Source organism: Ctenocephalides felis, unplaced genomic scaffold, assembly GCF_003426905.1.
Source record: "Ctenocephalides felis isolate EL2017-DRISC unplaced genomic scaffold, ASM342690v1 CF-g0.4_SCAFFOLD_03571, whole genome shotgun sequence".
Classification (NCBI taxonomy): domain Eukaryota; kingdom Metazoa; phylum Arthropoda; class Insecta; order Siphonaptera; family Pulicidae; genus Ctenocephalides; species Ctenocephalides felis.
The window spans coordinates 5,996,382-6,010,893 of record NW_020539725.1 but is presented as its reverse complement, the minus strand read 5'-3'; the positions used below and the strand labels follow the sequence as shown (position 1 = coordinate 6,010,893).

The 14,512-nt window shown below is 29.8% G+C and overlaps 1 protein-coding gene across 1 annotated transcript in view; it reads left to right on the top strand.

Moving 5' to 3' along the window:
• LOC113384651 (inositol hexakisphosphate and diphosphoinositol-pentakisphosphate kinase) overlaps positions 1-14,512 on the top strand; it is a 70,413-nt gene that overhangs the window by 11,333 nt on the left and 44,568 nt on the right. Inside the window, exons 7-11 of the mRNA XM_026622401.1 lie at positions 1,492-1,603; positions 7,603-7,695; positions 7,868-8,074; positions 9,212-9,286; positions 9,538-9,726. Coding sequence (XP_026478186.1) covers positions 1,492-1,603; positions 7,603-7,695; positions 7,868-8,074; positions 9,212-9,286; positions 9,538-9,726 — 676 coding nt within the window. The remainder of the gene's footprint in view (positions 1-1,491; positions 1,604-7,602; positions 7,696-7,867; positions 8,075-9,211; positions 9,287-9,537; positions 9,727-14,512) is intronic.

Sequence of the window (14,512 nt, the reverse complement as noted above, 5' to 3'; positions counted from 1 at the left end):
TTTTTACAGCTAATATAGATTTTAATCAGGAAGTTTATATTCATTTCCTGGAATGATTTTATGATCATAAAAATAGGAAAGATTTGTTCAAAACACACTATATTGATTACAGCCTGATCAACTATTTTATGGTTTACATTACTTCTAATAATTAAAAAAAATCATGAAATATTGAGCTTAACTTTCTATACTTTCTAAACTTTCAACACAAAATTTGATGTGCATTATTCAAAATTAAGTGCAGATTTCATGCTTTATTAAATCAAAATATAACTTCAATCAAATAACTATTCTGTGAGATTTGTAAGGATATGAAGCAACTATTGGTATTATCAAATTTTCATAATTTTTTCACGGTGATTATTAATAAATAAATTGATTCTAATCCTTATAGTGACATTGCTTGATCAATTAAAAAGTGAAACATTTGTCAGTTTTTTTTCGAATATTATTCTAACAATAGTTCAATTTAATGCAAATAGTAATGATTATGCGGACATTTTAATTATAGTAACTTGATTAGTATATTAGAAAAGTACGGAATTTCAAAAAAAAAAAATCAGAATTTCAAATTAAAAAATACTTATTAACTATATTACACAATGGGAATGAGATGAACATTATCTCATCGGCATAAATAAATTTACATCTTTCATTTTTTTGTCATTTTCAATGACACACTTCAGAAAAATCACGAAAAGGTTGCATTATAATATTTATTAAATTAACATTTTTCATGTATAATAATACTAATAATAATAATAATAATAATAATAATAATAATAATAATAATAATAATAATATGATCTTCAGTTTTATATTCATGCAACATAAAACGAATGAAGTATTAATCAACGATGCAATTTGTTTAATCTTTATAATTAATCTCTATTAATTTTATTTGATGGCGTTTTATGTAATTTAAATTATTTAACTTTTTTGTAGTGGACGTATTTTTTTAAATTCAATATATGTTTCTCAAATAAGCATAACATTTTCTTGGTATACTATAGAAATAACATAGTTTTAAAATTTGCATTGAATCATTTGAATGTTGAGTTTGATATTTAGTGTTGCTACTAATACTTATTAATATCATATAATTAATATAACAGATTAGTATAAGATAAACATCGGTATACATATAATATATCACTGAAAGGCGAAATAATATTGACATTATTTTAATTTCTATCTTAGTTTTTATATTTGGTTCTTCCGGTATTCCAGATTTTGTTTAACTAAATAAAAAGAAAAATAGTATTCATTAATGTATATATTTCCTTTCTTCGTACATGAACCGTTTTTTTGTCAGTTTTGGTAAATTAGTATAAAATATTCCTTTCCAAACGCCATAATTGATTGTTTATTTGTTCGAATATGACTGATGGATGAAATAAGGGACTAAGCTTACAAATAAGGTATCAGTAGTAAAAATCATTTAGTCGCTTTGGTTTATCTAACATATCGGACTGATCTGCCATCGTACAGGGACAGATGTCAAAGTTTACACTGTGGGCCCGGACTACGCCCACGCTGAGGCCCGCAAGAGTCCGGCACTCGATGGGAAAGTGGAGAGGGACAGCGAGGGAAAAGAAATCAGGTGATTAAAACACACACTATATATATATATATATATATATATATAATATATATATATATATATATATATATATATATATATATATATATATATATATATATATATATCTTCTATATATATAAAAATAAGTCGGGTTTTCCTTCCTGACGAAATAACTCCAGAACGCACGAACCGATTTCGACAATTTTGCATTCGTTGGAAAGGTCTCGGGCTCCGCAAGGTTTATAGCTAAGAAAATTAGTTGTGCATGGCATCGTGCCTTAATGCAAGCTGCTGGAACTTCACGCACCGTTATTAAAAATTCGATTGATAAAAATAATCAATAACTGTTTTAAATAATTTCAAATAGATTATTTCTATATATATAAAATAAGTCGGGTTTTCCTTCCTGACGAAATAACTCCAGAACGCACGAACCGATTTCAACAATTTTGCATTCGTTGGAAAGGTCTCGGGCTCCGCAAGGTTTATAGCTAAGAAAATTAGTTGTGCATGGCATCGTGCCTTAATGCAAGCTGCTGGAACTTCACGCACCGTTATTAAAAATTCGATTGATAAAAATAATCAATAACTGTTTTAAATAATTTCAAATAGATTATCTTCTATATATATAAAAATAAGTCGGGTTTTCCTTCCTGACGAAATAACTCCAGAACGCACGAACCGATTTCGACAATTTTGCATTCGTCGGAAAGGTCTCGGGCTCCGCAAGGTTTATAGCTAAGAAAATTAGTTGTGCATGGCATCGTGCCTTAATGCAAGCTGCTGGAACTTCACGCACCGTTATTAAAAATTCGATTGATAAAAATAATCAATAACTGTTTTAAATAATTTCAAATAGATTATCTTCTATATATATAAAAATAAGTCGGGTTTTCCTTCCTGACGAAATAACTCCAGAACGCACGAACCGATTTCGACAATTTTGCATTCGTTGGAAAGGTCTCGGGCTCCGCAAGGTTTATAGCTAAGAAAATTAGTTGTGCATGGCATAGTGCCTTAATGCAAGCTGCTGGAACTTCACGCACCGTTATTAAAAATCCGATTGATAAAAATAATCAATAACTGTTTTAAATAATTTCAAATAGATTATCTTCTATATATATAAAAATAAGTCGGGTTTTCCTTCCTGACGAAATAACTCCAGAACGCACGAACCGATTTCGACAATTTTGCATTCGTTGGAAAGGTCTCGGGCTCCGCAAGGTTTATAGCTAAGAAAATTAGTTGTGCATGGCATCGTGCCTTAATGCATGAGTAATAAAAATAATCAATAACTGTTTTAAATAATTTTAAATAGATTATCTTCTATATATATAAAAATAAGTTGGGTTTTCCTTCCTGACGAAATAACTCCAGAACGCAAGAACCGATTTCGACAATTTTGCATTCGTTGGAAAGGTCTCGGGCTCCGCAAGGTTTATAGCTAAGAAAATTAGTTGTGCATGGCATCGTGCCTTAATGCATGAGTAATAAAAATAATCAATAACTGTTTTAAATAATTTTAAATAGATTATCTTCTATATATATAAAAATAAGTTGGGTTTTCCTTCCTGACGAAATAACTCCAGAACGCAAGAACCGATTTCGACAATTTTGCATTCGTTGGAAAAGTCTCGAGCTCCGCAAGGTTTATAGCTAAGAAAATAAGTGTGCATGGCATCGTGCCTTAATGCGAGATTGCCATTTCCAGTTCGCCTTGCGTTCGCAATGACAACTAACAAGCCGCAAGGCCAATCACTTAGTGTTTGCGGGATAAATTTCAAACAGATTATTTAGAAAATCATTATCTAACACATGGGCAGTTATACGTTGCCTGTTCACAAGTTGGAAAACCATCCGCTTTGTTTGTGTTAACGTCAGACCAAAAAACAAAAAATGTGGTTACCAAAGACCACTTTCATGAAACGGATAATTTGCGGATTTACTTTTATTCACTTAGAGAAGTTCAACTAAAAAACACTTCATTTTTGTAATCGAAATAAATTCATTCCTGTTGTGTAATAAAAAAAAATTTTCCTTTTTAAATATAAAACAAATAAAAAAATTCTTCATCTTTCTCACGAAACCATCTGGTGGCGAAACGGAGTTCGTCGGGTTTGCTGTATATATGTATGTTGAAAGTGTTTAAATTTGATGTTGAAATGTATGCTTAATTTCTTGGAGGGCGTAACATCGAGTAAAAAATATAAATAAGTAAAGATTTTTAAAACATCTTTATTTTTCCATACGTTTAGACGTAAAATTCTACGTCATCGTCAGTGGTTCTACAATTTAAAAAAAAAACAGAAAGTAACGCTAAGAACTAAATATACATAAGCAAAAATAAAAAGAAAAAGATTTAACTGAAGAGACAGACTAATTATATCTAAACCTTAAATTAAAATAATGCATAAAACATTACTTACTTTTCTTTGCTTCAAATTTTCGGGTAGTGCGGTTATTTGGACTAAATTTTAATTAGCATCGTTAGAAAGGCTAACCCATGCATGAATGCCTTGAATGTGTTCTACCACATGCATGGTCTAAAACTAAATTTTGGATAACGTAAGAAAAATTAATAGCCTTTCTAACGATGCTAATTTGGGTGACCCACTTTTTCCTATATTTTCGGAAAAACACGGTAAATACACTTTTGTGCAATCCAAAAAGAGAAATACTTGCAAACATAATTGCAAGAATCTGCTGTGATAAAAAGTTGAATTTTGGAATACCCTTGCAACTAAAAAAAATAAAGAATCATTTTCATTTTTAACTATTTTACAACCAAAAATAAAAACGTGGTTCATTTCTGTCCACCGCATTTTATATTTTATATAATCAAGGGTGTTCCATGGTGTAATGGTTAAGTTCCTCGTGAGTTCAAGTCCCACTCTAGACGACCTGACATCATAACCTGACATAACGGCGATAAGATTATTGATAAGGTAGTCATATCTAATAAATTTAATCACTTTTTTGTCACCGAAGCGTCTAAATTAACAAGCGCAATCAACTCGATCACCACTAGTTCGACTAAATCTTTATCCGCACGAAATAATTCTACATTCGTTCTTTATCCTGTAAATTTAGAAGAACTAGAGCAAACCTTTCTATCGATAAAAGTTACTAGTTCAGCGGGTCCGGATCAGATACCTAGTCTTATTCTTAAAGAATTCTATCCCTTTTTCTTAGATAATATTATGTTATGATTTAAATAAATGCTTCGATGAAGAAATATCCCACCTCAAGCATCACAAAGATTTTTTCCACTTCATAAGAAAAATAATAAAGACGATATAAATAGTTACCGTTCCATTTCCCTTTTGAACTCTTTCGATAAAATAATTGAAAAAATCTTGCATACTAGATTAACGTCTTTTCTCAATAAATATAATATTTTGTTCAAGAATCAGCAATAAATATAATATTTTGTTTCCGAAAGAACCATTCTACTTCCCACTCAATTTATAATTTAGTTCATAACATCATTGACTCCTTCGAAGAAGCCACATATTGTACTGCGATATTTTGCGATCTGTCCAAAGTTTTTGATAGTATTTCTCATCAAAGACTTCTTGACAAATTAGAAAATTGTGGTATTTGCGGACGTTCGCTCAAACTATTTGAATCTTACCTGTCTAATCGACCACAAAGCGTTTACTTAAATAAAGATCACGAGCAAATAATTTCGGATAAATTGACAAGTACATTGGGCGTGCCCCAAGGATCAATTTTAGGGCCTCTCTTATTTCTCATATATATTAATAATTTACCTCATTGTACAAATTTTTGTGATTTTATTCTTTTTGCTGATGATACAGCAAACATTAACTTTCATCAAAAACAATTCGAAACTTTTTGATATGGCTTCGTCCTCCTCAAATTACAACACTAGACACAAACTTATTAAGGCGCGTACATATAAATTAGCCAGCTCTTTCAATACGATCGACGGTCTAGGTATTCAGCTTATGAATAAACTTCCACTCAATATCCGAAACTTAGACAGCAAAAAATTTCATGCTTCCCTAGTTAAACTTTTTAAAGACTTAGCTTTTTATGACATTACTGAATTTTCTCAATTTCTATTTTCTTGCATATTCCTTATCCTGTATCTATGTAGTCTGACCATTTGATCGCCTGTACAACCATATTCTTTTTTTCATTTTTTTATTGCTATTTTATTAATTTAAATTTATTACGGTTTTAAATGAGTATAACTTTCAACCTTGTGCAAGAATTTTGAGCTTGACTGGTGGTCAAATAGACTTTAATAGGATGAACTTGATGATGAACATTGTATTTAATGTTCGAATGCTTTTTTTCAGCTCTTTTTTTTCAGAAGCGAAATTCGTGCAGTTACTATGATTATTATAATATTACTATCCTTTTAATATTAACTATGAATAAGCTTGACAAGAGCCTGAAATAATATCTATTATTATTGATTACGGCTTGCTTATGAATAAATAAATAAATAAATAAAATAAATAAATATAGTTGCGATGTCCATTTTTACTTGCAAATATAGATAAAAAATTGTTTCCAATTGAAAATAGTTCATTTCGGGCGCTTCTTTCTACATTCTTCCATGAATCGAGTTGCAGTTTAGCTCAGCTCACGTACTTGCCCTGTTTTAGTACTACCCAATAATGGCAGGTAGCTAAGTAAGTGCGGATTCTTGTTAAAAAATCAAAGACATTTTTTTGTTAAACTTACATAACTTCATTCTTTAACGTATTTTATATTTTGATCGATGACTTTTTGTCATCTTTCAAACAGCACCATAATCTCACGTTCATAAAACTTCTTATTTTTATTAGCAAAAAACTGGGTCAGATACAATTTCACACCATCATCAAAATTCAACTTTTTACCATTTATAGAGTTTTGAAAAGGTCGAAAGTAAACGTAATTAGATAGTGTAAGTTTAAAACTATATTTTCGATGTCTAATAATTTTTGTCAAGCTGCCTTAAGATGTCTGTGGTCGTGCGCTGTCATGATGAAATGTATCATCTTTTCGATTTGTCAATACCAGCCGCATTTTTGAACTGCTTTGTTGGGTAATAAAAGTTCAGAGTCGACGATTTCTTTGCAGTTTATCCAGACTGAGGTCAAAATCTTCTTTTGATGACTTGACGTTGCTTGAGCTGGTTTATCCGCCGTTATATTTTCTGCTTGATATTATTTTAAAGAACCCATTTTTATCGCCAGTTATCAATCCTTTAAAAATGAAAAAAATGGATTGTTCTTAAGCAAATAGCATCAGCTGCTAATGTTGCGTTAACTTTTTAAACATAGCCAAAATTGTTTTAGGTGAATATGTAACTTCTTAAGATGACGATCTATCCGAATTAAGTAATAGATCGTCATCAACTTAAACTGGACAGACAACCAATGCGCTTTTCATCTTTGAGTGAAAAATCCACAAAACGTAATATGGCAAATCAATTAAATTCCAATGAAATTTAAAATTAACATTGTTCAAATTATGTATTTTGGTTTTTCTTAGTTTGATTGAATGATATCAAATATTAAATGTGGAAACATATAAATGAAGAAGTGACAATTATTTTACCTTTTATAATTCGATGAATTGCTTTCTATTTGAATCCAATATAAATTTATATTTACACTTGCTGGGAACCGTTCTCTCAAATCAATATGTTTGGTGCTGAACAATTCTTATCTATGCTGAGCTTTTTCCGAACGGTATTTTCTGAATGTGAATGGAACAAATAGTTATGAAAATTATGTTTTTCACACTTTTCGCAATTCCTAAGAGAAACGTATATCATAATAGTTCTCATTAACGATCTAAAATTTTAATCATTATTTAGGCAATTAAAAGAATATAATTGTTAAAATGAAATCGAATTATTTGAAAGTTTTTGTTTTAATTTATATTAAACTTTTCTTACATTAGAAATCATTAGAATCTTATAATGTAGATTTCGGTTTATATATCTAATGTTACTTTAATTTTTACTTGTTTATAAATGTGCCATTTTTCAGGTATCCGGTAATACTATCAAATGTAGAGAAACTGATTTCAAGGAAGGTCTGTTTAGCATTTAAACAAACTGTCTGTGGATTCGATTTACTAAGGTATGAATAATAGTTTAAATTAATTAACTTTAATAATCAATATTAACTCAAATTAAGAGCCAAAACATTAGCACATAGAATAATATTGATGACATTATTATATGAAAAATAAATTTTTGATTGAGATAATCGTTTGATATTGACTAATTTTGATAAACTTTTTCCGTTACAGGGCAAATGGAAAATCGTTTGTATGTGATGTGAATGGTTTTAGTTTTGTTAAAAATTCGAATAAATATTATGATGATAGTGCCAAAATTTTGGGAAATATGATTTTGCGAGAGTTGGCACCTACGCTGCATATTCCATGGTCAGTGCCATTCCAACTAGATGATCCTCCAATTGTACCCACCACTTTTGGGAAAATGATGGAACTTAGGTAAATATACAATAGTTCACAAAAAGGAATTGATTTTAAATTATACATATTAATATAATATTGTATTTACTAAGTTTTCAGAATTATATTAATTGAAATTACTTTACTATAATACTTTTAACAAACAATTGTGTCTCATACTCATATTCGAATTTTGCCGACGGAACATAATTTTAACTACAAGCTTTTCCAATTGATGATGAGAAACAATAAACGATAACAAATAGTTCTGAACTGATTAAAAATAGTATAGAAAATAGTTTATCATATCTTTTGATTAGATCTTTTCTAAATAAAAATAAATAAATACATTTTTTTTTTTGAAAAGGGTAATGGTATTTTCCTTGTTAAAATGATAACTTTGCTCCGTTGTATACAATTTTTGATATATCTCAGTTACAGTATTGTTGAATCCATTCAAACTAATAGAAGTACATATATTCTTATTATTGTCATTATTACTATTGTCAATTTTTATACACCATTACATTTTATTTCATCTTTTGATCGTTTTCTCTGTTAATCTTTTCAAACCCATTAATGTAAAAGTAAATTAATAAATTTCATTCGTTTTTAAAACTCTTTCTTATAGTTTTAAGTATATTATTAATGTGTTTCTTTTCACTGTCATTTCTGAAAAATTTATCTCATTTTGTCAAGTTTGTTTATTTTGTATCTTCATGAACTAACATCAGTAGTTTTTAAGTTTGTTCTTATTGTTTTGTGTATATTTTTTATGTATGATTTGTTAACATTGTGGTCAAAATTGTTTTTGTATTTTTGGTGCAATGCAGAACATCAAATATGTCCTTGTGTTTTTATTTGTATTTCATAAAGATTAGTGTTTAATTTATTCATCAATTTAGTGGCTTAAAACGTTATTTTTGATTTTGTATTTTCAAAGTGATATGATCTGTTAATTTAAGGTTTGGATAGATTACAAATATACATTATCAAATAATCTTTTAATTAGCTTGCCTTTATATGTATGTATATATATATATATATATATATATATATATATCTATATATATATATATATATATATATATATATATATATTGAGTTTAACATTCGCGGCTTTTTAATGCTAATCGTTCAATTTGAAGCTAAAATTCACTAATTAAACTTTTTCAGATGCGTAGTTGCGGTAATCAGACACGGTGATCGAACTCCTAAACAAAAAATGAAAGTAGAAGTTAGGCATCCTAAGTAAGTATGATCGTTTTTGAAATCGATTTATTAGAAACACGATTTACTAATCTGCTTTTCTGTTTTTTTTCTTAATATTATTAATATTATTTTCTTAATATTATTAGAGTTCCATTTAGTCAATAGATTATATAACTATTAAATGGATAAATATCATCAAAAAAGATCACGCCATATCATTTTGTTTGAACTTCACCTGAACTTCACCTTGCCTGAATTAGAATATTTACATTATTTTGTCTGCTTTTCAGATTCTTTGAAATTTTTGAAAAATATGATGGATATAAGAATGGCCATGTAAAATTAAAACGCCCAAAACAACTTCAAGAAATATTGGATATTGCACGATCTCTTCTATCAAAAATTCAAACCAGGGCGGCGGACGTAGAAATTGAAGAAAAGCAGGGCAAACTGGAACAGCTGAAAAGTGTACTCGAAATGTAAGTGATTAATAATAGTACATTTACGTATTGATATGATAAAATTATGCATAGCTATTATATCTAAAAACAATTTGTCTTGGGCCTATATTTGAAGGAAATATCATATTATAAGTATTAAATAGATGCATTTTTTAAAACTGTCTCACATATAGTTATATGAGAGATACCAGATTTATCATTTGAAACCTACTTTATAGTCGAATCATTTTACAAATTCTACATTATTTTGTTCATGTCACATTTCAATTGGCGTTTTACTATCTTAATTCACCAGTAATATTATTTTCTAGTGTTTTTTTTAAAATATTATATCTTTCAACAATGTTAATTAATACCTATTTTATGTGTGTTATCTTCAAAAACTAATTTGTCCATTTCATGTTTTAGAAAACTTAATAGTTTATTTATATTTTCATTACCATTATTCCCATATATTTTTCAAAAAAGATTGCTATGAACCGCTTTTGAAAATTTGATGCATGCATTAAATTAATCTCTGAGCTCAGCAAGTTGCAAAAACTAAATGTGTTAGTTCCAAGCACTGTGTAAACTATCATATATTAGGAATTTATCATCCGCTAGCAAATATATGATTTATTAGTTCCAATCCTCTTTTATCATGTCTGCTCCTTTTTCTCCGATCATTATTGTCGGTGCGTTTGTATTACCACTGGTGATTTTTGGCATAATACTTGCGTCTATGACACGTAGCCCTTCTATACCACGCACTTTTAATCTCGGATCTACAACTGATGTATAATCATTAATTGCTCCCATTTTTACCGTGCCTACTGGATGGTAATCTGTGGTTCCAATATTTCTTATCAAACACAGCCAAAAGTCATCCGTGAAAAATTCATGTTTACGACAATTTGGTAGGTCTAGTTTTACAAATTCTGCCTTCACTCCTTCCATGCTTTGCGTTTCTAAGAATTTGGTTAAAAATTTAAGAGATTGGAGGGCTACTTCAATATCTTGTGGATGATCCAAATAGTTGGGATAGATTAATGGCTTTTCTGAAGCGTTGCTACTTTTCAATTCAATTTTTCCAGTTGATAAAGGATTTAATATATTTGGCAACATAATCAAAAGATGAGAATCAGAATTCGCACTAAACAACGATTGGCCGGTTTCCTCTAGAAATCCTAACACATTTATAACTAGTGACAAGCTTTGACTATCATTTCTAGGGATGAAAAAACAGTAAATCTGCGAGTTAGGATATATAGAGTTTGAGTCGTAATTGATGTAGCCAGCAATGTTTGTAATACCTATTCCTGATAGAGGTCCATCATGATGAATAAACATTTGGTAAATTTGATCTAAAGTTTGGGCTTGCGAAATTGATTGAGCTGTATTTTCATTTATTTTTATAAAAATAGGTACGAATAAATGGTCTTGCAAATTTTTACCGACTGCTGGTGAATCTACTTTGACGTTAATTCCAAAATCGTTTAAATGCTTTTTTGGTCCAATACCACTCAGCATCAATAATTGCGGCGAATTGACAGTACCACAACTCATGATAACTTCTTTAGTAGCTTTGGCTTGGTAAGTCAGACCGTTTCTTACAAATTCTATACCGACCGCTCTTTGGTTATTGTCTATTATTACTCGGGTCACCAAAGAATGTTTCAACACGAATAAGTTTTTTGGAATTTTGGTCAAAAACGCTTTGGCTGTACTGCATCTTGTTCCTTTATCTAGACATCCTTGCATAAATCCAAAGCCCATTTTTTCACCTGCATTTAAATCAGTGATATTTTTGTAACCTAACTCTTCTGCTGCTTGAAATATCATATTCTTTAGGGGAATGTTATCAAAATAGTTATCTACTGTAAGCCTTCCGCCTGTACTATGATAATGGCCATGGTCAATTGCTAGAATTTGTGGTGCTCTAAGATCCTCTGATTTTTTGAAATACGGTAATACTTCTTCATATGACCAACCGAAGTTACCTAGGTTAGCCCAATTGTCGTAATCTTTTTGATGTCCCCGAATATAGAGCATACCGTTAATGCTGGAAGAGCCGCCCAAAACTTTGCCACGAGGCCAATAGCATCTTTGATTTTTAAATCCTAAACAACATTTGGGATCTGGTTCTGTGTAGTAACCCCAGTCAATTTCAGTTTTTTGCAAGTTGAGAAATAATGATGGTATCTGAAATATAAGAATTGCTGATCAATTTGTATTATCATGGGAAGTACTAAAAGTATCATATCAATGTTAAAAATAAACATAATTAATATACAATTAAAGCGTTTTACAACAAATCTATGGTTCTTTGAAAAATCAATCAAACCAAACAAATATTATGAAAAATATGTATATGCTAGGATATGTAAAGAGATTTATATCAGAATTGTGGCAAGTATTTATTTAGATATATATTTATAATTTCTAAAGTGTAGAAATTATAGAAACGAGTGATAGTACATAGTATATGGATTAAAACTGGGTGCTTTTTGAAATGGATGGTACTTTTTTTTTATTATTTTGATCTATATAACACAGTACACAAAATAATGCTATACATTTCAATTTAGTAGAATTCAGGCGATGTTTTTTTTCAAATTCATACATTATTAAATTGTCTATGCTTCTAATGGAAACTAAAATGCAAAATGATTATTACCTCAGTTGAAATTGTGGGATCGCCTCCGGCTTCTATTAGAAGTATTTTCCAGTTAGAATTTTCACTTAAACGATTAGCAACTACAGAGCCGGCTGATCCTGCTCCGACAATGATAAAGTCGAACACCAAATCATCTGGAAAATAATAATATAAACTAGCTGTAAGTGGAATTCTGTCTTGAGGCAATTATGGCATCGTGCCTTGAGGCAAATTGCTGGAACTTCCCGCACCGTAACGAAATATTCGAGGAATACTGAATGTTTTCAAATAGATTATTATAAATATTGTAACATTGTGTAATATTTATAAGAATTATATAAACCGAATTGCAGAGTTGAAATTATTTGTAAAGTATATTAGAACTATAGTCAGAATTAAAAATAAAATCTGAAATATTTTCGATATACAAAATACTAAGAAAAAAAAAAAAAAAAAATGGAACAAATTTTTTTTTCCAAAATTAATTATTTTGTTAAGACAAGCAGAAAGTTCTTTGAATCATTTAAATCGGACGCTTAGTTCTCTCAAAAACTGCCATTTTTTACATATTTAGCTTTGTATCTTCGAAATGGCTGGGCCTGCCTTTGCCAAAAACTAATAAACACTTCTCCCAATCATTACTAATTGAATGTTTTTTAGATCATTCAAATCGGATACTCCGTTCGCTCAAAAATTCGATTTTTATTTTCTGCACTCTTTGCTCCGTATCTCCGAAACGGCTGGACCTGCCTTTGCCAAAAACTAATCAGCTCTTTTCCCTATCAATAGGAATCGGATGTTTTTTGAACCATTCAAATCGGTTGATCCGTGCGCCCTAAAACGTGACTGGAAATTTGTATCCACACATACATACACACACACACACACACATACACACACACACACACACACACATCCATTTTTTCTGAGGTATGCCAAAACGTTCAGAAACCTTCAAAACGTCGAGAAATGTAAAAATTTTCAATTCCGATTTTCGGCCCATTACAATAACTTACCCTACGGGAAGTTAATTATACAAAATAGGTCAGGTAAAAATAGGTAAAATATAATAAACGAAGTCTGAAGATTCATTTTTAGTATAAAAAATAACTGATGGTGAATGTGGAAGTACGTGGTATATAAGTGAAAGATACAGCTGACGCAAAATATATGGATGGTTTAACCACTGCAAAGCCTATACATTTTTTGGAGCATATTAAGTCATTGTAGGTGCCAGCACTGCCAGCCTAATCTTAAACTGACTTCATTTAAATTGAATCGGCACATTTGAAGATTGAAAGCTTTGATATATTATTACTCTACTTTTAGAGAATCGAGTGAGATTCCAATGGTAGGGTGTCAATACCATATGTAGGTTTTGAGACAACTTTAGGGTGTCAATATACAAGTATTTACAGACTTACAGCTGAGTATCTCGATTTCCGAGGTGAAGTTGCTATAATTACTGGATTATAATTATCGACCTGGATCAAAAATGATTTGACTACTAAAATGACTATTATGATTTAGGGATTTGTAGATTTTTTTTGTTATAATTTATTTTTGTTAATCAAAACAGGATTTGTAGATTGAAGTTGAAAATTAAAAGCTGTAAGTATTTTCTAATTCCGCATTGAAAAAATTTAAATAAAGAAAATTCATCCCAAAATTTAAGGAAAATTGTTAGGGGTGGACAACCCTTGATAAAAATAAATGGATTTAGAAGTAAAATTTAAGCTCCTTCTTAAACTCAAGAAAATCTGTATGAAAAATTAATTAATAACTAAAATAAATATTACGGAATGCCGTGTGAGGTAGAAGGGCAAATTTAGGGCCATATGTGTTTTTGAATTACACAATTTATTTGACTCTGAAGATTTTAAGTGTGGACAACCCTGAATTAAAAATAAGATTTTCTGAAGTTAAATTTAAGCTTTTGTATAAGTTTAAAAAAGTCTTGATGAAAATTCAGTGAAAACCATTTATTGACTGCACGAAGGATGAAAAATTATTTCATTACTTAAATGGTTTTTATGAAATAGGGGTTAGTGATGAAAAAGTAAATATTTAGGGTTGCTTGTATTATTTAAAGCTACATTATAAAAAATTTATAACAACAAAATGCTCAAAAATTAAAAAAAAAATAAGGGGGGACAAACCTTATCAATT